The sequence below is a fragment of the Protomyctophum parallelum genome (assembly GCF_964188405.1).
Source record: "Protomyctophum parallelum genome assembly, chromosome: 22".
Classification (NCBI taxonomy): Eukaryota; Metazoa; Chordata; class Actinopteri; order Myctophiformes; family Myctophidae; genus Protomyctophum; species Protomyctophum parallelum.
The window spans coordinates 22,511,449-22,537,492 of record NC_139714.1 but is presented as its reverse complement, the minus strand read 5'-3'; the positions used below and the strand labels follow the sequence as shown (position 1 = coordinate 22,537,492).

General features: G+C 42.1%; 2 protein-coding genes across 4 annotated transcripts; one reads left to right on the top strand and one right to left on the bottom strand.

Moving 5' to 3' along the window:
* LOC310879703 (dynamin-1-like protein) lies at positions 1 to 21,580 on the bottom strand. Of its 3 annotated transcripts, XM_083794518.1 has the most exons (20): positions 21,414 to 21,580; positions 18,572 to 18,713; positions 17,550 to 17,585; positions 16,650 to 16,696; positions 16,411 to 16,482; positions 16,078 to 16,164; positions 15,034 to 15,196; positions 14,225 to 14,345; positions 13,443 to 13,574; positions 12,587 to 12,793; positions 10,754 to 10,874; positions 10,273 to 10,428; positions 8,647 to 8,736; positions 7,828 to 7,920; positions 6,393 to 6,437; positions 5,809 to 5,889; positions 3,162 to 3,302; positions 2,351 to 2,460; positions 1,818 to 1,977; positions 1 to 690 (listed from the first exon to the last, which is right to left on the bottom strand). In XM_083794518.1, exons 1-20 carry the CDS (start codon positions 21,513 to 21,515, stop codon positions 634 to 636), a joined length of 2,163 nt encoding a protein of 720 aa, XP_083650644.1. In that variant the 5' UTR covers positions 21,516 to 21,580; the 3' UTR covers positions 1 to 633. The 3 variants fall into 3 exon arrangements, with proteins under 3 accessions (XP_083650644.1, XP_083650642.1, XP_083650643.1); XM_083794516.1 differs by lacking the exon at positions 17,550 to 17,585; XM_083794517.1 differs by lacking the exons at positions 5,809 to 5,889; positions 17,550 to 17,585.
* A 919-nt stretch (positions 21,581 to 22,499) lies between these two features.
* Positions 22,500 to 25,897, top strand: stmp1 (short transmembrane mitochondrial protein 1). The gene is made up of 3 exons (XM_083794545.1): positions 22,500 to 22,643; positions 22,829 to 22,882; positions 25,148 to 25,897. Exons 1-3 carry the CDS (start codon positions 22,629 to 22,631, stop codon positions 25,217 to 25,219), a joined length of 141 nt encoding a protein of 46 aa, XP_083650671.1. The 5' UTR covers positions 22,500 to 22,628; the 3' UTR covers positions 25,220 to 25,897.
* The last annotated feature ends 147 nt before the right edge of the window (positions 25,898 to 26,044 follow it).

The following is a 26,044-nucleotide window of genomic DNA, read 5'->3' as shown; positions in this document are numbered from 1 at the left end:
ATACAGAATTCACAACAGTGCACCAGAATTTTCACATACCTTATGTAAACAGAATTATATGCCGCCAATGGGCGAGCTATATTGCACAACACTGGCTCCAACTTATAAGTTATAACAAGACACTTAGATAAATGGCAATAAATAAAGATCCTGGTGGTGGGATCACAGTGACTGGGTTATTTTGTTATACACTCTTCTACATACAGTGTGGCCACAGCAGCTTACCAAATAAAAGTGACATATGTGCAAGACAAAAACAACCTACACATTATAATTCACTGAACAAATAAATATTTCGGATAAAAATAATAATAACAAAATGCCTCCAAACTCATCTCCATTACAGGAGATATCAGTTAACCACAATCTGTCAAACAAAAAGAGAGTATTTTGCTGTGCATTTTCATATGTACAGTGTTACTATTGGCAAATGCAAGCGTATCTGTGAGTTGCTCAACTATCATTTAGCTGGGGACCCCCTCAAGTTCCCTGAATCCCACATTGAGAACCAGTGCTTATACATTAAACTAAACTTATTAAACTATCAGAACCCATTCCAGTGCATTTGAAATGGATGGAGTGCAGTCGGTTAGGCATGGTGATCAGATAGCTGATAACAGATGAGTTGGCTTCTCACCACAGGTGGGTTTCCCTGATCTCAGCAATCACCTGACTGGCCCGCTGCAGTGCCTGCAAAACAAGGGACGGAAATGCATTTGAGATAATAACCCCATAACGGGGTGCATATGTCGGACATACCAACAGTCCTACCGTCATGAGTCCGACATGCGTGGCCGGTTACAAATCACCTGTGGCTTCCGCGTGTGGTTAGGTTAGGGTTGGGTTAACCTCAGTAAAACTATACCCAAACCTAACCTCAGTAAACTATACCTAAACCTAACCTCAGTAAAACTAAACACAGTGGCTGGGGGGCGTTTCCAAGAACCCGGAAGAACGACGGAATCCGCGGAAGATCCCCTCCTCGCCTCCCGTGCAACGTTCCCCGCTGACAGGTGCTGGCCCAGCTGTAGGAGTATACGTACTGTATGTACAATGACAAATATCGCCCTCCCCGACCCCGGCCTAACATGACCAAGTGTTTTTGCATAGACGCTCGAAACAAACCGGATTCCTTCTCTACTTTAAGTGAAGCTTTTCAATAATCCATTGTTATGAATTGAATTGGAGATCATGTAAGTAAGTAAGTAACAGCAACGATATTATATTTCAAAACGGATCATGTGAAAAATGGTTCAGTAGGCCACTGTGTCCTACGGGTTCATATCTTTGGTCCGACGGTTAATAAGCCAGACTAAATCTAAATATAAGATTTAGAAACTGTTAGTAATTCTAGTAAGACTAAAACATAATGGCCCAGACTCTTCTTCAACAAAGATGGCGAAAGCAAACATTGTATGGTACAAAACACAGAAGTCCTTAAACCAGAAACCTAACCGCATGCGGAAGGCGCCACGGGTGAGTCGGTCTGTCCGGTCAAACCTTGATAAAAAGCTGATACACACCGAAAAAGGTTGCCGACAGGTGCGTAGGACAAAAGGAGAAATATCCCGCACACCGTCTAGAACTTGCAATAAATTTGTATTACAGAACGTTTTGGTCAACTTAATCTGGACAAGCATTATATGTTTGAGTGTTTGTGAGAGATATTTCTCTTTATCTATCTAGATAAAATAGATTAGATTTTGAAATGTAAAACTTGTCAAGCAGTGTAAATGCAGTCATCCTAATGTAACTGCATAGTGATGAGACAAGCTAATAATAATAATAATAATAATAATAACAACAGCTTAGCGTACCTGTAGCATGTCTGCAGACTCCTTGCGTCTCTGGGCCATGTCCTCTGATTCGGTGAGCAGATCGTTGAGGAGGCCGGACTTGTACAGCTGACCAACCAGCTCACTCTGGAGGCTGTCCTTCACATGGTTCACCAGGAAGTGCATCACCGCCTTGGGCACGCTGCAGGACGAAGACGATTTCAATTCATATAGGGCAGCGATATTAAATTCTTGTCATGTCCGTGGATGATTTGAACGGTCGCTCGCCTCAAAACACAGTCGCATCGGGCGTTAATCCAGCGGAACGGTAGAAATTGGTTGTCTCGATTCGATCACGTGATCGGAAATCGGGGCCGATAGTCATTTTCAAACGATTGGAATCGGACCGGGAGCCAAAAAAACTTGATCGGGACATCCCTAGTATCAATATTAAATCCATATCATGATATTAGACTGGATGTTGTCTGTGATTTTGGATATTGTACTATCGTGATATGGCATGTGTTCTATAAAAATATAAATATTGGATTGGGAAAAATCGGTTAGTTTTGTACCTGTCCTGAATGTTCTTTCGGACAATGAGGAAGTAGGACTTAATGAGCCGCTCAATGACTTCACAGTCTCGCTGCTCCCGTGATGACAGTTTCCTGGCAACAGGAACAGGCTGAGGAGAGACGGGGGAGGAGAACTTGTGTTAAACTCATCGTTGGAAGAGACCGACACCGGCCACGTTGGTACATTGGTACTAACTAACCTCGCCCACCAGGCTTTCCACCACCTCGGTCCACCACCTCGGAGGAAAGCCTGGTCTCTGTTTCATTTCGGTATATGATCCGCTCGGGAGCGGATGATATCGTTACGTCATGTTGTAGTATTGTTTTGTAGTCGATAGGCAGGAACAACAAACACGAACTTCCTTTTCCCTCAAACCGGAAGAATAACAATAAAAGCTCTCGTTGCCTGCAGCTTTTATTGAGAAAAATCGGTTTGAGCGAAAAGGAAGTTCGGGTTTGTTGTTCCTGCCGGTCGACTACAAAACAATACTACAACATGACGTAACGATATCATCCGCTCCCGCCCGGATCATATACCGAAATGAAATGGTGCCCATGCAGGCTAGATACTAACGTATGCCCCCTGGCATATGCACAGTACGCACAAACATATCATGCAACATAGGGCAACCAAATGGTCAGCAGCGGGCCTGGAACCTAGCATCTGTCTAAACAACTAAATGCTATCTAAAATAAATAAAACACACATTCCGTACATTTGTGATTGAGAAAAACAAATCTACGAAACGAAAACCCAAGAACATTATAATCACATGAACAAAAAACAGGGACACCAGGTTATTATTATTACCACATCAAGCAGATTGACAGCCCCCCTCAGTGGGCTCCCGGGGCCTGAGGGTGAGGCCTGATCCTCTCCCTTCTTCAGCATCCCCCTCCAGTTCCCTGTGCCGTCACCACCCTGCTCACCCTGAGGACCTGCCGCCGACGCCTGGAGAAGCATCACATTGTACAACCATAGACAACGGTGAGGATGATGATGACTGCGACGACGAGGATGATGACGACGATGAGGATAATGATGACGCTAAGTAACTCCAACATGCTGCACGCAGCGCACTGACGTTGTTTGAAAGAAATCTGTTTAGAAAAATAGCAAAAATAAATAAGCACAGGGCTTGTAAGTGGTTACAATGCCTGGAAAATGAAGGTATGTAAGAAGGGTTGCTCCAAGGAAAAAAGTTTGGGAACCACTGACTTAGAAGTGAAAATGAGCTAAAGCAGCTTGATGCACACACCTGATGTTGAACTCTTTGATTGCTCTAAACTAGGGCAGGCACTTAAAGTGGCATTAACTACTTAAAGCAAAAGGACACCGAGGTTTGGTTTATGTACTTTGCCATGATGTAAATCCAAATATTGGTGAGATATCTTGTGCCACTGCTTCGATGAAAAAAACTAAAATAAAAAAACTAAACTGAAATATTCAGCCCATTGAGTAACATTGAACATGAAATAGGTCCCAAAGTCACTCTTTTAGCACATGCTTACAAACAATGTGGATTCTGCCAAAGTGTAACACTTCAAAACATGCATTTTATTTGTTATAGCACTTATAACTCATATAATCGCGATTAACTCACCGTTATGTTAATTGCGATGAATTATTTAAAGCACAATTAATTGCACCTTTGTTTTTTGCCATTTGGCCTACTATACTTTTTGCTTTTTGCTCAATTTAGTTTTGTTTTATTTTTTTGAATCCTGTATAAGGTCCATCCTTTAGTGTTGATGTAAGAAAAAGTGAACCTTACAATACAATACTCATATTACTAAGTCAATTTAGCATATCCTGCTACAGCTGCAGCCTGTGTAATGCAGTGCACTCACTGAATGTTCAAAGTTCAAACAAAAATCACACCCGTGTCTAACTCATGTTGATTAGGTGATGTAATGGTGATGTAAAACAAACGGTGCCAACACAAACATTAAATGCCATTAACAATAAAGAGACAATATGACATACTGAGGCAAAATATGACGTTAATTTTCCCTTCATTGTCAATGGCGTTTTTAAAACAAACATTGAACTAAAAACAAACATTAAACCTGTATATAGAGCCCTCAAAAAAATTAATAAATGGAAATTAATGTCCTTTAAAGGTTTTATGACATTCATTTTCATTTATTTTTCTTTTTCTTTTTTCTTTTAGGTTTTATGACCTCAATTACACCCAAAAAACCTGAACTTTGAACATTCAGTGGATTTTCTGTGGTCTGAAGTTTTCTTTGGGGTTTTTTGGGCCTTTTGAGCTACAATGAAAACAGGCAACACAGTGAAACATTGACATCTGCTGGCAAATCCCATTGCAGTAAGTGATGTCACTTACTGCCAGCAAATCAGAGCACCTGTTTGAGCCAGAAAACCCCAGATCACAGAAAATCTACTGAATGTTAAAAGTTCATGTTTTTTGGGTGCAATTGAGATTAGAAAACCTAAAAAAAACAAGAACAATTCCAAAACCTTTTTTTTAATGTCACAATCCCTTTAAACTCCGGAATGGATCCGTGGTCCAGCCTTCAAATAGTAAAATTGGGATTTGTAATTTTTCATCTTGGCAGAATTCACTTTATTTGCATTATTTTACATGTATAATATATGCTAAATGATTGACTTTGAGAGCTGTTTCACTGTGCAATGTAAGTCAATGACTATTTAGGATGATACATTTCTAATCAATGGAGCAACTATTGATGATATCTCACCAATAGGTAACTAGTACTACACAACCCAAACATTTAGTTTTTGTTTGAGGGCCGGTTAATTTCATTTTTGCAAAAATACACAATCTATTCTACAAGCTTATAGATTGGCTAACGACATGTTGGGAAATTCTTTGAAAACCTTGCCTGTAATAACGAATAACGGATGTTACAGAGTGAAACACATGACATGGTACGACTGTGACTTAGACAAAGGTGCACTAACGTGTCTGGTTAGCAAATTCACACAGAAACACTAGTGAGCGAAGGATCGTGAGCATTTTTAGTGCAACTGGCATTCAACCAGGTATGTATACGGAGAGACATTAAAGGACAAAACACAGTCTAAACACAGTGATTACAGTTCAGCCAAAGACAACAGCATCGTTCAAGTACAAATAGCCACATCTAGAAGCTCACAACTTCCAGATCTGCTATTTTAGAAAATATTAATGTTATTTATATCGATTATTTTCTGTAATCGATTAAATTGTTAAATTGTAGTTTGGTTAACTGTTGCCCTTAGGTTTTGGGTTAAAGAAAAGTGGGTGAGGTCAGAACACCGGGGAGACGGACTGTGCAGAGAACACAGTGATAGTTAATACAGGCTGAATTAAGGAAGGCTAGGCCAAGCACACAGCATCAGCACACCAAACAAAATGAGCATGCCCGACACCCATCATGTCTCAACCGATCCAATCCATGCCCTGCACCGACACCGTCTAGCTGCCCACCTTGGCAGAATCCATGTCAGCTCCCGGGACGGGGGGGTCGCCCGACACCAGACCCGGGCCGAGCGGACCTTTGCCAACAGACTAGCAAGAAAAAAAGGACAGCGGGAACGGGACAGAAAGAGGGCTGAGAACAAGCGTGGAGGGAATAAAGGAGGTCTGCCAGAGAGGAGGAGACATCTGTATTTCGTCATCATCTTCCATCCAGCCACTTGTTCACTCATTTGACTCTGGTGTGTGGGTTCTGTGTGCTCGCGTCGTCGGCTTTGATAAAAGCACAAGTCTGTTCGTTACACTTTACGTAACAATAAACAGAGATCAATCGACACACAGAAAAAGGTGCCAACTGGAACCGAAACTGGTTCTTCAGAGTGACGCCATAGAGAAGAAACATTTTAGCTTGAGGAACCATTTCTGTACTTACTCAAAGAACTTATAAATGGTTCTCTGGAACAATATGAGGAAACGCATAACCTTTTAAAAGAACCATTTAAGAAGCAGTATATCTCTGTGTGTATGTGAGACTTTTAAATGTTTTAATTGTAATTAAGTAGTAAATAAAAGTAATATGTTGTTTGTAGGCCTACCATATCCCTGGGCACCTCTCTCATCCTGTTCATCCTCCTCGTCTCCTGCAAAGATCAAAGAGCATGTTGGCATCGTCAAATAGCACAGCACGTATAATAACACGTACACCCCAATGCCCATACAGCAAATTCTTCAGCCTTAATTAAAAATGTAACAATGGGTCCATTTGGTTACATTTCTACACATTCAGAGTTACAATGGATACATTAAGTACAGTATAAGCTTTCATTTAAATAAGTAACACGTTTATTACGGACAAATGTTGCAATACCAATTTTAAAACATACTTTTTGACAGCTTTCTTGGGTAAATGAAAATACTCTTTGTGTGTTAGAGCTAAATTCTTTCATGAGCATTATAGTGGGTGCTACTAGGCAAAATAAATACATATTTAAACACCATCTTCAAGACACAACGTTTCGATCAGTATAAAAATAAAAACCTGCTCAGTCATTTTAACACCACAAAATTGTATACATGCCCCACTGTGTGCCACCCCCACAAACAGCAGGTGAGATTCATCACCCTTGACCCTAATATCTTTGTGCAACCAAAGGAAAAATTACTTTCTGTTTCACAATACCTCTCTACCTCAAACCCTATGGGCAGATTCATACTCTTACTCATATTCATACTTTTACCGCTGTTTCGGCGCTGTAGTGCCGAAATGATTTCGGCTCGTCAGACATTTTCAGTAGCACCGAAGAGCCGACTTTAGGACGGTACCCACCCCCCCGAACCTCAAATGACGTCAAATTGTAGGCTCTACAGAGCCGAACCGACTTCTATTCGGCTCTAAAATAGGAGTATGAATCGGCCCTATGTCCCCTCCCGAGTCCCGCCCCCCTCAGGTCCAGTGAAGCCAACCTCCTGAAGGTCCGCAAGGCCAAGTACCGCACCTGGGGGGGACAGGGCCTTCGATGTTTCTGCCCCCTCCCTCTGGAATGCTCTCCCCAACCATCTCAGAGTTGCCCCCTCCCTCCTCTCCTTCAAAACCTCACTCAAAACAACCCACCTCTTCAAGATAGCTTCACCCAGCGGAGGTCTTTTTAAGATGTCCCCCACATCCCTTGTTTATCCTTTTATGTTTTTAACCTTGCACTGATATTGTACTTGTTTTGCTTTGTTTTCTTGAATGAAGTCTGTTCCTAGTGTTTTATGTAAAACGCTTTGGGAAATTTAGAAAAGCGCTATATACATTTGAGCTCCTGACAAAAACGTAAAAAAGCCACCGTGAGGTGCCACGTGAGGTGCTGGAGTCACAAAAGTATAGAGATGAAAAAATAAACGGAGGCTCCGTCTGCATACTCACATCTGTGCACAATACCAACATTTCCCAGCTTTTTTTTGTTTTTGGACAGCACTATATTTTACAAACACACTTTACTTATACACAAAACAATCACTGTCTCAGACGGTTTGGAGTGCACAGACCTCTATGTTGTTGTTCATGACACCGCATGCATCTGCAAAGTCCGGATGTTTGGTGTTGATGTAGGCCAGCTCAATGGCTACCAGGTTATGCACCTGCAACGGGCCAAGACACAACAGGTCAGGGACAGTGGTGGAAAGTAACTAAGTACATTTACTCAAGTACCGTACTTAAATACAATTTTGACCTGAGATCAGATTCTAAAAATGTCTGTTTGAAAATGACAGTTTTCTGAAAAAGCTATGTTTCTATGTCAGTCGTTCTTCGATTAAAAAAAAATAGCAGACCTACCAGCTCGTAGCGTGCCACTCGGTGGCGCGCTATGAGCTTTGTAGATCTACAAGCTCAAGGAGTTCCCGCCCAAAATGGGTTAAGTACAATTTTGAGGTATTTGTACTTAACCCTAGTATTTTCAATTTCCAACACTTTTACTTCTACTCTACACTACATCTCAGAGGATTAAAATTATTATTACAAAACATACACTAACCAATTGAACCCTATATACATTTTTCGGCCAACTTGAAATGGGACATTCTGCATAGTGAGTGTACTTTCTTTTCTTTCTTTTTCTTTTTTTTTAGTGTGAGTGTACTTTCTACTTTTGGTACTTTCATTACATTTTGAAGCCAATACATTTGCACTTTTAGGTACATTTAGAATTCCGGACTTTTACTTGTAACGCAGTATTTCTAAATTGCAGTATTGATACTTTTACTAAAATGTGAGTACTTTTTCCAACACTGGTTATGGACCTGCAACAGGCCAAACACCAGATGAGGCCTCAGTCAGAGTGTCATGGTGCGTATGACGTTAGTTACCATCTCGTTGGTGACGGGCAGTCTCTTTCTGAGGAGGGAGGTGACCACCTCTACTATGGCCTCATGGAGCTTAGGAAACCTCTGCAACTCCTGCGACACACACACGCACACGCACACGCACACACACACACACACACACACACACATACACACACACACACACACACACACACACGACAACACACAAACATATCAAGTTTGTGGGAGTCCTTGACATGACAATGTTGTAGAATCACAGACTTAACCCATTCTGACCTGAGATCAGATTCTAAAAACGTCTTCTACATCCTGAAAGTTTTCTGAAAAAGCTATGTTTCTATGTCAGTCGTTCTTCGATTTTTCTAAAAATAGTAGACCTACAAGCTCGTAGCGCCAAAATGGGTTCCCGCGCAAAATGGGTTAAATGAAGAGTGAGGCGCCGCGTCAGTCAACTGTGTGCAAGCCTCGCAGACCCAGGCGTTTTTGTTTAAAAAAAAGAAAACAAGCCTGGGAGACCCAGGAAATGTGGCATAGGAGTGGGAGTGAACCTTGTTATTTCCTTCCTCTTGAGAGCGTAAAATGAAACCAAATGGACCCGTTACACTCTCAAAAGTTACATTATTGTTAAACATCTGCATCAGTTAATGTACAAGTAGTCTAAACAATTAGAGAATGTAGAAGATTTTTTATTTTGATCAACATTGGCCTTCTCTCCTACGGTACCAACATCAATACAGCATGGAATTGTGGAATGGAATGGAATGGAATGGAATTGACAAAATCTTATCAGACGAACAAAAATCGTCTATAGTTTTGGGTCCGAGAGGCTAAATCTCATGGTGGCTCCGTGGCTCAAATGCAGAATAAATAATGGACCTTGACCCTTTCAAAAAAGGGTTGAAAACCACTGCTCTGTGCCAAGGAAAGCTGGGTTCACTTTGAGGCCCTGTACACACATATCAGACGAACATGCTCTGTGCTGTCCGTGTGTCATGGCCGCCTCAATGCTTTTCCAATGGAAGTCACATGGTTTGACCAAACAGTTGTGTGTGATGGGGCAGGGGGGTAATCAAACACAAGTGTTTGGGAAAGCATTGAGGCTGGCCATGAAACACGGACAGCACATAGCATGTTCGTCTGATATATGTGTGTACAGGGCCTCAAGGTTCAAGGTTTTTTTATTTTGTCTCCCAAGGGAGAAATTTGTCTTGGACCCCAAGGACCCACCCTGCAGCATACAGATGCAATACAATACAAAACAATACACAATACAAGACAACAAAGGCACACAGTGACCCGTACAACATTAAAAAACCACACACCAACATACCTAGTGCAAAAGAGGAAGAACATCACCTCATAACCTTCGACCCCTTCCCTGTCTGCCCTCTGCAAGGACTCTGTTAAGGCGTATGATTGACAGAAGGACAAAAGAATGCTTGTACCTATTATATTTGCAAGCATGGACCTCGTACCTCCTACCTGATGGCATTAGCCGATACTCAGGGTATAGTACATGGGAGGGGTCAGACACAATTTTCTTAACCTGTCCAATGGTGGCCTGCTCAAAGATTACCTGGGGGGTGATCGGAGGTGTAGACATACCCATGATCTTCCCTGCCATTTTGGGCTAATCTCAGGCTATACCTGTGTGCTGTAGTTGCTGCAGTGTTGGATGATCCTCTGCATCTCCTCGTGCACCAGCTCCACACAGCGCAGGCTAGGCTCCTCCAGACGCTTCACCTGCTTCTTCACCAGCAGCTCAAAGGACACCTCTGGGACGAACAGGGACGGCCGAGGGCCCTGCCGTATAGAAAGGAGAGAGAGAGAGAGTCTGCTTTCAGTCCTTTGCCGGGGTGGTAGTCTTCAGTGTTGTTTTTGGCAGAAAGTTTTCATTTTAGTTTTAGTCATAGTCTCTTGAATAGTTTATTTAGTTTCAGTCACATTTTAGTCACCTGGAGTGTTTTAGTGTTTTAGATTTTAGTCTGCTAAATCTACAGTTGATTTAGTCAAACAAAATGTCGGCCTTAGTTTTAGTCATCATGGCTTAGTTTTCATGTACCGGTAGTTTCAGTTTAGTTTTCGTCAGTGGAAAAAGTGCGTGGCGTGCATGCGTGCGTGCCCTCACAGTAGCGTTCCTGATAGCCGTCAGTATGTCTATGGTAGTGAGCCCTCCCAGTGGATCCACAGACTCCAAGGTTCTGCCGAACGTCTCGTGGAATATGTAACAAATTCGGGCTCCACCACACCTGCGTGAAACAACCGCCAGTGGCATTAGCTGTGATGTAATCTCTCAAGAACTAATCTGTCAGCGAGGCCACTCAGAATGTGTACATACACTGTTGATAGTGGGAATCAAAATACAGGCACACCACAGGAAGTGGAGGGCTGAGGCCCGGGCCAAATTCCTGTTATACACATTCTACTGGGGCCTGCCCACAGAGGCAAATTCAAAGGAAACAAACAGCAGAGGGTTTGTCTTTTTTTGCCGATGGGTTCCCAGATTGGCTGTGATGTGAAAACAGAGCCAACACTTTGTGTTGTTTCTCTCTCTGCCTCAGGTTTTCTTTTTAAATCTGTAACATTTTTAAACTACAAAGGCAAATTAACTGCTTTCATTTGTTTCCTCTTCATTTCATGCAACCAACAGCTCCACCCTGTGGCCAAACACATGCATTTCTGTTGTCTGTGTCTGGTTTGAAATATAACTTTTTACCAGCTGCTGTGTAAGCAAGCTGGTCAACAAACGCTAGCCGGTGCTTTCACGCCCCTTTTTCTGTACTTTTAATGCCATTTAAAAAATAAAAGCCAAGCTGAAAGTGGATGAAAGCAAGTGTTGATTCTGTGCAATTTTGGACCACTTCCAATTAGACAAGGCCTTATGGTCTCCCCTGTGATCTTTGGCGCCCGGCCAAGGGGGGTATGGGGACCAGGCTAGGAAACAAGTAATAACTAGAAAAAGTGCCCTTCCGGGCACAGGTCTCCACCAGGTTATCCACAGATCCGTGCAGTTAGAGGTAAAAACACTTTTCGGCCAGTTATAGCGCCACCTTGAGGCTGAGTTGAAATTGTTCATGTGGCATTTCGTCCTCGGCCTAGTGGGAATGTGGGTGCACAATTTCAGGGAAATCACGCGATGTGTTCATGATTTGCAGCATTTTGTTTGAAACTGAGCACTCCTGTGAACTTTGGAAGCCAATCTTAACCAATCAGGATGGAGTCTGATAAATCTGAAAGACCCGTTTCGTTGAATGGCTCTAGAGAGACTGTGTACCAATTTGCGTGATGTTTGGACAAAATCTGTAGGTGTACAGTGCAAAAACTTGTTTTGCACAAAGCGGCCTCCTGGTGGCGCTATAACAGGCCGTTCTGGAAAGTTTGGGGCAGAGGTTCATGGTTGGCATCCAGGGAGTGTGTGTGCAAAATATGGCATCGACCGGGTTAACGGTGGCCGAGATTAGCTGTTCACGGACACACGGACGGACACACGGACGGACACACGGACGGACGGACGGACACGCGGACGGACGGAGTGCAAAACATACTCTCCCCACATGCCTTCGGCCTGGTGGAGACAATAATAATAATAACTTTATAGCACCTTTCTAAGGGCCTATTCATAATTTCATACTCCTATTTTACCGCTGTTTCGGCGCTGTAGTGCCGAAATGATTTCGGCTCGTCAGAAATGTTCAGTAGCGCCGACTTTAGGACGGTACCCCCCCCCCCCCCCCGCCCCCCCGAACCTCAAATGACGTCACATTGTAGGCTCCGAACAGCGCCGAACCGACTTTTATTCGGCTCTAAAATAGGAGTATGAATCGGCCCTCAACATGTCACAAAGTGCTGCACAGAACATTTACACATTAAAACAAAGCAACGGTCTAATCTAATGCATATCGTTAAGCTGTTCGCCGCATTGCACCGTCAGAGACAGAGTACGTGGCACAGTGGCACTCACAGCTCTGCCGTCTCGATGTACTTGGCGGTGCCCTCGATGGTGTTGCAGTACTCGGCGGCGAACTTGGTGATGAGCTGCAGCAGCGTGGCACTCTGGTCCTCCACGGGCTCGCCGTAGCTGCTGAGCAGGGACTGGTACTGAGCCGCCAGGACGTTGATACGGGTCTTCAGGTCGGGCAGACAGTCTCGGATGTGATGCATCAGCAGCCTGTGAAAAAGAAGGCAGTCCAACACTGGTCTTGAGCTCCCAGCAGGCACCTTCTTTGTCAGGTATGGAGTCGACAAGAATGTAGGCGTGTTATATACAACAGCATAGGGGTGAGTCAACAATGAACAGGCTGTTTTAAATTAGTTAGATTAGAGACTGACACACGCACCGCCTCTACAGGACAAGGCATAGAGTAATGTCAAGCTGGGAACAAGTAGAATGAATATTTTAAGTGGCGCTAAGGCTAACTATTAAAGACAAAATTCTTCAATAGCAAAGTCGAGGATAGGGTGAGACAGAGGTGCAGAAAAATTAGCTTAAAATCAGTTAACTGCAAACCAGAAATTGCAACAAAACAAAACTCACAACAAAGCCTACAAATGCATCAGCAGCCTGCCATTTTACAATAGAACTCTAGTCCACAAACAAACAAGGTACATAATCGTGCAGAGTGCACGATGTAGTGCCTCAAAGAACCTAGAATACCTGATAAACATTAAACAATGAACCTAGCATCTGTCTACAGTACTAGTCTAGGGCTTATTGACATTAAATAGTTTTAGAACCACTGATGTAGAGAACAACCACACACACCATGTCGGTCAGATTTTCTAGCAATCATTAAGATGTTTCTAAGTTTACGGTTTACCTGTTTAGGGTCCGAGCCAAGTATTTGGTTCCGTTTCTGCTGGCCAGAGATGGGTATTTCTTCTGCAGAAAAGCGTGTTCGTCGCGAATGGCGTCAGCCACAGACTTCTTATTATTTATGTCCAGTTGGCTCCTGAAAGGTCAAATTCATGTTAAATTTAGGGTAGGGGCTCGGAAAGCATTTACAAATCTTTATCCTTTTGTATCCCTTTTGGGCGAATTGATAGTGGACAGAATAAGAAGGAGAGGGGAAAAAAAACATGAATCGTTCAGCTGCCTGGTTATGTAAGATACTAATCTAAGTCCAAAATGATATCGATGAGAGATTTGTTTGACTCAGAGCTCATCAATCCCCAAACATTCACTGACTCACGACCGGTTCCAAAATGGAACTGTTGTTTTTTTTTTTTTTTTAAGATATTTTTTTGCGGCTTACGCCTTTTATTGATTTTTGAAGGGACAGACAGTAGGCTGACAGGAAACGGGAGAGAGATGGGGGGATGACATGCAGTAAAGGCAGTAAAGGCGTGTCGGGTTCGGGAGTCGAACCCGCGGCACACTGCGACTGGATTACCAGTCCGGTGCCCAGACCGTTACGCCACGGCCTGGGCCGGAACTGTTGTTTCTCAACGTCGGGTGTGCGGACCACCAGGGGTCCAAATAAATAAACAAATAAATAATAATAAATAATTTAACTCTAAGAGTTAAATGAAATGTATCAAACTGTGGCTCAGTGAAATAAAAAAGGTAGAGAATCTAAGAGAATTGAAGAGAAAGAGTCACCTGTTGACCACCCCGATGAGACCCAGCTTGACCGGGATGACCCGGCCCATCAGTGCGTCCATGGCATCTGTACCAGCGTCCATTAGGTCCAGTTTGGTCACCACAGCCAATGTCCTCCTTCCTGGATACACAGTCAGTCATGGCTCAGTATGTAACAGCACTGGGCAAAAAATGCATGTGTTGTGGTGGCGAATACCATGGACTCAGACAACTTATTTTAACATGATCTTATTATTACCCTAAATTAAGGAGTAAAGGGAGGTGGAACAATGTGGATGCAGATGTCTGTAATGCTATGCTATATCTGTATGGTTGTTAGCAGGAATAAACACAGAAGCACCCAGGAAGAAGTGGACTAAGAAAGGGGAGGAGTTCCTGTTTCTACACAAAAACAAAACAAAAGGGAGAAAAATATATTTGCGTCCTTTTTACCAAATGGGTTCCACAATTGCATTGTTCTGCAGATGCAGAGTGCATTCTTCTTCATTTTTGATAACCACATGACTCATTGTTTATTACACCATGGCTGCTTATCAGCAATTTAATTGTTAATTTATATTTTGGGGGAATACACTCTTTGGTTGGAGGCTTTGCTCTTTGGATAGAAGCTTTGCATTAGAATAAATATGAATACTTGCATTTGTCTTACTGTTTATGTGCATATTGCCACATAAGTAGGTTCTGGGAATCTATAATTAACATTAATAATAAACATTTTTAACAACAGAAATGTTCTGGTAAGGGGGTCCCTGGCCAAATACATGTCCATTTTGGGGGGGGGTCCTTGACATGAAGACGTCATACTGTACCATCGGTGTCGACCTCCCGGGCCACCTTCAGGGCCTCTGAGGTGGCCATGTCAGTGTTGGCAGCCGTTACAGCCAGGATGATGCAGTTGGGGTTGGAGATATGCTTCAAGATCAGCTCCCTGATCTGAAGCTCTATGTCCTTGGGCTGGTCCCCCACTGGCACCTACAGGCCACAGTCACACATAATTCATTAGGTTTTAAAAATCACACCCGTGTGAAGTGAGGGGCGCTCTTGTCATTATACATCATTATACATTATCTCATGAACAACTGAATTTATGTGATTGGTTAGCGTTAGCCGATTTGCTCGTCTACATATGACGTACATTTTCCCTTCATTGTCAATGGCATTTAATGTTTGTGTTGCCACAAATTTACGTCATATTTGGCGGATATTTGACCTAATTTCTCCTTTCATTGTCAATGGCAAATATGAGACGTGTGGGGACAAAATTAATGTCATATTTGAGGCACATATATGACCTAATTTCTCCTTTCATTGAACTGAATTTATGTGATTGGTTAGCCGATGTGCTCGTCTACATATGACATAATGGCATTTAATGTTTGTGTTGCATATGTTTGGCGGACATTTGACCTAAATATTGAGACGTGTGGGGACAAAAGCTGTATATAGGAGGGGCTAGCGCCACTCAAAAATAGCTCAAATAACCGATAATCAACAAGGCTGTGAGCTTGTAGACGGCCATAGCTCAAGTGGTTAGTGAGCCCAATGTGTCGACATATATCCCCTGGCCTGAGCAATACTCAGGCCAAGGACAAATTTAACATTATGTGCATTGTGCAAATACAATATACCGTAACATAAAAAAAACACCCCAAGGAGTGGGGACCAATATTATCATTAGTTTAGCTATTTTTGCATGACGCAATAAAGTGTAAAATAGGGCTTACGTGGTAAATCAGACTAATTGATTTAGTCTGTAACTTAAAATATTGCTAGCTTTAGTCATGATTTGAATAATGAAATAATGAATAGTCAACGGGTGTAATATGCCAGGACACACAGGTATGGGATGCTACCTTGGTAATCCCTGGCAGATCAACCAGCGTGAGGTTGACCACATGAGGAGAGAAGATCTTCAGGTGGATGGGCTCATCGCTGATCCCCTACACACACACACACACACACACGAGAGAGCAGCACCTATTAAACAGTTCCCGAAAAATCTGACATTCTCTCTCTCACACACACACACACACACACACACACACACACACACACACACACACACACACACACACACACACACACACACACACACACACACACACACACACACACACACACACACACACACACACACACACACACACACACACACACACACACCCCTCTGTGATATTGAGTCTCACCTTATTATTTCCCGATATTCTCTCAGTTTCATTTTCAATTTCTTGCCTGATTTCACCGAAATCTGTGTAGATCTGGAGAAGTAAATGTCAAAAACAGGCAATACACAGTAAAGAGTGAGTTCAGAATCAGAATGCCTTTTGTGTCACATGAGTATGACGGTATCGCGCAACGCCCTCAGTGGTATTCAGTTAAAAGTAAGTTAAACATGAAGCTGCATGTGAATATCACAGAAGCATACCTTGTTTTTGGTGTGTAGGAATTTGCCCCATTCCTCCCCTTCCTCACCTATGAAAAAAAAAAAGAAGAAACATTAGCTATATGGGCATGCAAATTTTATTGTATACCAGTTTACAACTTTCTCAAATTGATGATCATACTATATCATGCTAATAATTGCAATGCTTAAACATTTAAGATATCTGCTGTAGTTGAAAATAGTATTAACATGAAAAGTAGGATATTGTTTCGTCTTTGTCGGGTGGAAACATCATATGTCCAAAACTGTTTCTTTTCAGGATTCAATTCAAAAGTGGCTCAAGCTTGTGGATCAAGACCTTTTTTTGTCCTTTAGTATGTCCTACTTGATCCTCAATTTGAACTTTTTGTGATTTTTAGATCAAGGACATACTAAAAAACACAAAGTGTTCAAATATGGAGATCTGCCCGACAGCAACAATATAATATAATACGGTAGTTTAAAATAATAGAAGGTGATTCAAATTACTCTACTTGCCACAGCTAGGGTAGGGTAAATGGAGGGGTCTAAACAGAAGACTAATGTGACACGGAAGGTCACTATACTGTAGATTGGAGAAGAGAGGAGATTACCAGGCATCACAATTATTACATAATTGTCAGTAATGTTTTTGCATATTCTCATATGTGGCTCGTGGAATTTCTATTACAAAACCTAATTGACAAAACAAATATTTTGTTGTTGTTATGTATATGTTCCAATGATTAATCCCCAAAACACCAAATCAAATTGTTCATCGCAATGATTTGTAGGTCAATTAATCATCAAGTAAAATGTCATGATTGTGAATTTGTGACAAACCAAGGCATAAATTCAGGACAGGAGCGGAACTAGAAGGCTAACTGTAGCGAAGCAGAACTCCACAACACCTTGCCATTGCACCTTTGTGAAGCTCAGTGTTTTTCCACACTCTGGGGTCTGCAGTTGAGGAGACGGTGACATTATCACTTTTCTGGTGTACCAACAGAGCCATGGTCCCCAAGGGCAGAGACCCAACACAAACACAAAGGTAGCACAGGGACACACACACCAAAAGAACATGACAGTTCAGCTGTCGTATCATTTGTAACAGCCCAGAGAAAAAAGGGGTTGCCTTTTATTTTTATTTTTTTACAGGGGCCAGTTTCGAATTGCAGCTAGCTTATCAAATGTGAATAATGCTTTTTTTTGCCGTGATAGACAGCAGCACAAGCCAAAAACTCAAAACAGCATGGAAGCTTGATGTACTCCAAACACGGTATGGGTGAGAGTAGTGAGTAGCGACCTTCCTCCATTTAGAGCCGGAAAGACCAAACGTCTACTGCTCTGCCAAGACAGGACCCTTGCTTGGCCAGGGGAGCTCAAAGGGATATTTCACATTTTCTAACATGTTTGGGGTCATTGTATCATCTACTCTAGCTTTTGTGACAGTGACAGTTTTTAAGTTGCTTGATTTAGTATTTAGATATCTGTATCTTCAATTTATCAGACACGCCCTTTTCCTATACAAATCCACTGTAACTTCAAACTTCAATCTTCTCTTTAGGGGGTCCCCTGGCACAAAATGTTTTCATTTTTGAACATGAACAATATCAAATGAGTTTGAGAACCACCGTTTAAAGGTTTTATGACATTCATTTTCATTTCTTTTTCTTTTTTCTTTTAGGTTTTATGCAACACAGTGAAACAGTGACATCTGCTGGCAAATCCCATTGACATATATGGGATTTGCAGTAAGTGATGTCACTTACTGCCGGCAAATCAGAGCACCTGTTTGAGCCAGAAAACCCCAGATCACAGAAAATCTACTGAATGTTAAAAGTTCATGTTTTTTGGGTGCAATTGAGATTAGAAAACCTAAAAAAAATAAGAACAATTCCAAAACCTTTTTTTTAATGTCACAATCCCTTTAAACTATTACCCACCGCTGTCGTCTCCCATCCTACGGTCCCCTGGGTCCACGTGCACCAGCTGGAGGATGAGAGGTCTCCGGGTGACGACCCCAGTTCCACGCGGCAGCAGGTCTCTGCCCACCAGGCTCTCCAACACAGAGCTCTTTCCACTGCTCTGTAGAAACATACACAGCACAGTGCCATTGAGGGTTTGCACTGCAGTATAGGGTTGTCCCGATCCAATCACATGATCGGAAATCAAATATTGTCTGTGATTTTGGATATTGTACTGGTGGTGCCGTGGCATTAGTCATTGTTCCGAAATTACTATCCCCATCTCTAACCCTAACCTATGGTATTGTGACATGGCATACCGGTACGTGTTCTATAAAAATGTTAATATCGTATTGGGAAAAATGGGTTGAATCTAGAGGTGCAACACCAACCATTAACAGAAATTCCTGCCTGTTAGTATTAAACGACGTTGAAGTCAACAACATTGCAGCTGTACGAAAAGCTTGACTTATCCTCTATCTGCAAAGGGTTCGTTTTAGTGTTTGAGTTTGTAAGCGCTCGTTGGAAATCAAGCAACGGTCCTTTGTACCACCTGTTTTGAAGTTGCATGTATGTGCAAGCTGACTATTAAATTGTGGCCTAAACGGCCTCTCATATAGATAAGTCAAGAAAACACCCTGCAACCTGAGTGACACACACACACACACACACACACACACATTGATTGATTGAAATATTTATTAACAGTTTGTAGAATTACAGTACATTTCAAGCACAAACTCAATACAAAGACTGTTAACTGTGAGTGGACGACCCAATTAAGCATTACACTTGTTTACAACAGGGTCCACATTGTTCAATTCATCAAACACACACACACACACACACACACACACACACACACACACACACACACACACACACACACACACACACACACACACACACACACACACACACACACACACACACACACACACACACACAACCAGTTACAGAAATGCAGTAGCCGGCCCAGGCCGTAGCGTAACGGCCTTTACTGCATGTCATCCCCCCATCTCTCTCCCGTTTCCTGTCAGCCTACTGTCTGTCCCTTCAAAAAAAAATCAATAAAAGGCGTAAGCCGCAAAAAAAATATCTTAAAAAAAAAAAGAAAAAAAAAGAAATGCAGTAGCCAAGCTATACATACAGGCATTGTTCATGTCAAACCGATAACACATAAATAGTAAACATCCAACTGAATGGGTGGTTGGTTGCACCTGTCTTCTCCTCAAGGCAGCGATGGCCTGATTTTCATAGAAGCAAGCTGGTGATGATGAGGATCTAAACATAGGCACTGAATGATAGAAATAGATATAGCATTCACCCGGGCAGAGTGCAGGCTCTGCATTAGCCCTCCAAGCAGAACCCAATGCTACTGAAGTTTCTGACATTTTGTTCGACCCAGTGCATTGGGTCCTGTTGCATCACTACCATGCCACCTGGTACGCGGCCATTCATAAAACATAAACAACATGGATAACGCCTGTCTGCGCTCTTTGACGACATTTTTCCGTGTGAGGCTTTCTGAATATGTGAAGTATAAGTACCCATACATGCCGCTGCGAATATCTCCTGTGGCGCGGAAGCCGTTAAGTATTTTTAATCTTTGTTTGACCGATTTGGTCGCTTTGATTCTTCTCTTCCTTCCTTGTTTATTGACACCTCATTGTACCGCCTATCTGGCTAGCTAGTGGCGCTATAGCTATGACACAGCAGATCAGAGGCAGGGACGTAGCCGCACAAGCCAACCGCACACCGGGAGGCGGTACAATAAACGGTAAACAAACAAGAAGAAATAAAGCGACCAAATCGGTCAAACAAAGATTAAAAAAACTTAACGGCTTCCGCGCCACAGGAGATATTCGCAGCGGAATGTATAGGTACTTAAAGTTCCCGAATTCAGAATAACTTAAACTAAAACAGGCCGTCAAACGGCGCAGATTCGATCTTAGAGAGCATGTTTACTTCTGCGTTCCGGAATTCCCATACGAAAATATAGTCATGACCAGGGACCCAACATAAAACTCATCAAAATTTCAGTAAAGCTTTATGTAGGGTTCCGAGAGGGGCTAGCTCTGCATATGTGACAAGTTGTGTGTGACTGTGATTCAAGTGTTGTGTACCTAGCCAATATACTCTTACGACCCAATAAAACATTACACTTGTTTACAAGGTGGACCCAAGTTGTAAACAAGTGTAATGCTTTATTGGGTCGTCCACTCACAGTTAACAGTATTTCTATTGAGTTGTGCTTGAAATGTACTGTAATTCTGCAAACTATTAATAAATAATAAACAATAATAGGCTACATTATACAGCGTTATATATTCCGTAGTATATTCTGTGGTTGTATTATCCACTTTCAACCTGGCATCCCTATTTTGAGCAAGTCATGAACATAAAAAAATAAATCCAAAATAGCCAAATTTCTTTAATTATTATTATTATTAATAGGCTACTATCATTAGGCTATTGTTGTTTATTGATTTTCTTGGTATAAATTAACGGGATAATCGAGTGACATGTATGTAAGAGATGCACACATATCTAGCCCTGAAACATGACTGTCATGATTATCATGACGAGCGTCAAATGAACCATGGCTAACACACATCGGATAGGCAGTGCAATGACATTGGGGCTAATATGGAATGATGGTGGATTTCAGCGAGAAGACCGAGAAGACCAGCATCAGCCCAGTTAACGTCACGAATCACGATCAAATCAAACTGGTTTACACACCCTGGCTAGAGTGATGCAGACGAGACCTTTAACATGCAGATAGAATAAAGTGCAGGGTGTTAAATCTTTATTATACCTGGGTCCCTACGACCGCTATAAGCGGCAGCTGTATGATGTCCGCTCCCACCGTGTTAAACACATCCTGCAGCTTGTTTATAACGGGGATAAGAGCCTCCATGTCCGACACGAATAGGAAGGAATTCAGTGTGTATTATGAGGTGATGGAGCCAAAGTCATTCAATGTCCCACAGACACCACCATTGCAGCCAGCAGCAGCAACACACCTGACTCTGTGAGCAGTGTTGCCAGACTTTGAGAAACAAAGCAATGAACTTATGAAAACAAGCCCAAAACATGATTGACTGATTAATTGAAAACAGTTTGTAGAACAACTGGTACAGTTCAACGAAAACAAAACCAGGACACAAAAAAATACAATACAATGACCTACATACAGACATACATACAGTAAAACAATAGTACGGGGAAGGGGAATAATGAATCATACATTTGAAGCAGCTTTTCTTTTTTCTTGTTCTTGCATTTTAATTTCTAAATAAAGTGGGTAAAATTTGGTACACTTTTGGCGAATTTTTGTTTGTGTATAAAAAACACATTAGCATATAAAATAATACAATTTAAAACAAATTAAATTGGGGCATCTTCTGGATTCCTATATAATAGCACATTTAAACAGAGCCAAAGAGGTACATTTTAAGTTGCTACACATTGATCCAACAAATAGTGTTACTGTATATCTTTGATTGATTGATTGAAATATGTATTAACAGTTTGCAGAATTACAGTACATTTCAAGCACAACTCAATATCTAAATTTGCAGAAATTGATAACTAATGTTCATTTTGTGCAGTAGAAACGGACGCACATCTATTTTGTATCTCTCGTAAATTTTGGACTGGCTTATAATTTTAGTCAGGTGAATTTGACCTATTCCTTTACTCTATAAAACGGCGACATGGCAACACTTGTGGTGGATGAGAGTGGAAAGGACGCGGGTACGCTGGGACTTGTAGTTCTCCGTCGTACAGAAACGGGCCTACCGCCACAACCCCGGGTGCTGATAATGACTACATTTCCCATGGCCGACGCACGCTGCATCTGTTGGTGCCGTGCGCATGCGTGGAACGACGTAGTTACTTGTTTGTGACATTTGGCTGACTAGCCTCCTCCGTTAGCTACACAAGCAAACAGAGCAGTTTGTGTTTATTTTTCACCAAACTGTCAATTTACCTTCTTTGACAACACTTCTACCAACTTTATTATTCCATCATGCTACAATTCCTGGTGAGTTTGAACGATTCTCTATGCATTTGTATTAGTTTTCCATTGAGTTAGAGCCTAGGGGATGCTCATCATAGATAGCAGCATATGCCATGGTCCTGAAATCTTGCTTCTTGGTGGATTAATTACACGGTACTTTTAAAAATACAATTTAATCTAATTGTTGATCGATCTGTTTGTGTTTTCAGGCAGGCTTCACTCTTGGGAACGTGATAGGGATGTTCCTGGCTCAAAACTATGATGTAAGTTAAGAATTGTTGCATTGCCATCCTCTTTAGAGTACTCCACCAATTAGCCCTCCAAGCAGAACCCAAATGCTACTGAAGTTTCTGACATTTGTTCGACCCAGTGCATTGGGTCCTGTTCCACGTCGTCCATGCCACCTGATTAAAACATTTACTGGCTCATGTTTACATGTTTACCGCCTCTCCGCGCTCTTTGACGATATTCTTCAGTATGAGGCTTTCTGAATATGTAAAGTATAAGTACCCATACATGCCGCTGCGAATATCTCCTGTGGCGCGGAAGCCGTTAAGTATTTTTAATATATGTTTGCCCGATTTGGAAGCTTGGATTCTTCTTTTCCTTCCTTGTTTATTGACACCTCCAAAAAACGCTACCAGAGCATCAAATCTCGTACCACCCGTCTCAGTAACAGTTTTTACCCCCAGGCAGTCAGGCTGCTGAACAGCTGACCTTGAACTGTATTGCACTTCACTTCACTTGCACTTTCTTTTACTGTTTTTTTGTCTTTTCTTGCACTATAGATGTTTGTTTATGTCCTGTGTATGTAAGACGGAGAGTGCTCTGAGCAAAATACATTTCATTGTATGTATACTCTGTATCTATACAAATGACAAATAAACCTGAACCTGAACCTGAACCTGAACACCTCATTGTACCGCCTATCTGGCTAGCTAGTGGCGCTATAGCTATGACAGAGCAGATCAGAGGCAGGGACGTAGCCTCACAAGCCAACCGCACACCGGGAGGCGGTACAATAAACGGTAAACAAACAAGAAGAAATAAAGCGACCAAATCGGTCAAACAAAGATTAAAAATACTTAACGGCTTCCGCGCCACAGGAGATATTCGCAGCTGGATGTATATCTACTTAAAGTTACCGAATTCAGAATAACTCAAGGAAAATAATGGCGTCACATGCCGCGGGTCCTATTTTAGAGAGAATCTCCACTTCCGTATATAGGAATTTCCATACGAAAATACAGTAGTGAGCAGGGACCCAACGTAAAGCTCAACAAAATATCAGAAAAGTTTTACGTAGGGTCCCGAAAGGGGCTATCCACCAATTTAATTAGCCCTGGTCCAAACGCTTACAGCGAGCCTCTCTCTGACGCCTTGTGGAAGTACCTTCCACAGCCCTCTGGTCATATTTCCACTCCCGTGCGCTGTTTTTCTAATGCCAGCAAATAAACAAAACGACGAAACCACTCACCGAAACAAAGCCTGCTAGACCTTGGTAAAAGTCTATTCTCGAACCTGGGAAGCATCTCAGGTCCCCAGTTTCTCTCTAAAATGCACTTTGTGCCATTTTAATAACGCAATGTACCCTGCATTTAATGACAGTAACGCTATCCTATACTCGCGAACCGCCAGGATCACATTACTGGCGGTTCGCGAGTGTAGGATAGCGTTACCAAGTTAAATTCAGGGTACATTGCGTTATTAAAATGGCACAAAGTGCATTTTACAGAGAAACTGGGGACCTGAGACGCTTCCCATGTTCGAGAATAGACTTTTACCAAGGTCTAGCAGGCTTTGTTTCGGTGAGTGGTTTCGTCGTTTTGTTTATTTGCTGGTATTAGAAAAACTGCGCACGGGAGTGGAAATATGACCAGAGGGCTGTGGAAGGTACTTCCACAAGGCGTCAGAGAGAGGCTCGCTGTAAGCCTTGGACCAGGGCTACAATTTAATCAACTCTATCTCTATAGGATGGTAACAGGTTGGAGTCCCACCAGAGGGGGTAACTTGTCACTTAGTTGACGACACAATTTAATTAATAAAATAACTGCAATCAATGGTTTACTTCTTAGCATTGTCAATTAAATACAAATTAAAATTATTTTTTTAGGCTACATTACATTTCTTTCTTACATTTGACAAAATAGCCAATTTTACATCGAGGTGCCCAGATGTCCCTAGTGCCCACCTATCCTGTATCGGTCAAGCAGGCGATTACATGTGACAGGCCTAGTCTCTTTCGGAACCCTGGTTTACCGTTTCTGAATTTTGGACGTCGGTACCCCAGGGTCCCTCAGTACTTATTCCACTCTCCATGGGAGACAGATGTACATAGCCTCCGTTCATGCCATGCTGCGCTCCGCTTGAGTGTTGGTGAGATGTTTCAAAGATGCATAAAGCGGCTATAGGAGACAACGGAAACGTTTTAGGGACCCTAGGGTTACCTTCGTCCAAACTTCAGAAAAGGTAAACTAGGGTCCCGAAAGGGGCTAGGACCGACCTTGATGATTCTGTTTTTTCCAAAGGTCCCCAACATCTCCAAGAAAATAGAGGCCTTCAAGAAAGACGTGGAGGCCAAGAAGAAACCACCAGAATAAGCCAGGATGGGGCCAGTGCCATGTCTGTCTACAGAAACAAAGACACTGCACACAATCTATTTTATTTTATAGGTTTTAAAGATCAACCGCCTGGACCCTATTCTGGGACGAGCCTTTAGCTAGAATGGCCGATCTACTGTAGATTGGCCATTTTTGCCAAAGACATTTGGTGTAGACTAGAGGATCTAGTACACAGCCCTGGGGGACCGCGGTCAGATGATTCTATATAGGGTCTAAGTGGTTAATATGGTGTGTACTGTACATAGACAAAAGGCTAACTTGTGTACAATATTTACCTATATCTTTAATGTCAACAGTGCCTGGGGCAGTGTTTTTTCTACCCCCTAATTGATTGGTTTGCATTCTTAAAGAAGCCTATATACTTTTGTTTGCGTGGGTTTACTGGCTTTTAGCTCATGGCACGGTCACACCACTGGTGTCTGTATTTAAGGCCACAAATATTTATACAGAGCAGTGAAGACTGCGCAATTAATGGAAAAAAAAATCATAGTTATGTTTAACATGTATTTAATTCAAATTGGCATCAATCTCCTCCCCTTTACATACAGTTTAACATTACCAGAACATTGTACAGCCCATCTCCATCCACACGATATATTTATTTATAAAACATTTCCCACCAAAGATGACTTGTTTATAATAAAGCATTAATCAGTATTATTTGTGGATTTCCCTTCATAACATCACAATTTGCCAATCAGTGACTACAGTATTCATATTCAAGTGTTGGGTAATTAATCTAGTCTACATTGTGAATGGAAACTCACGTTATTCCATGTTCAAATGCATCCACAAGATGGTGCC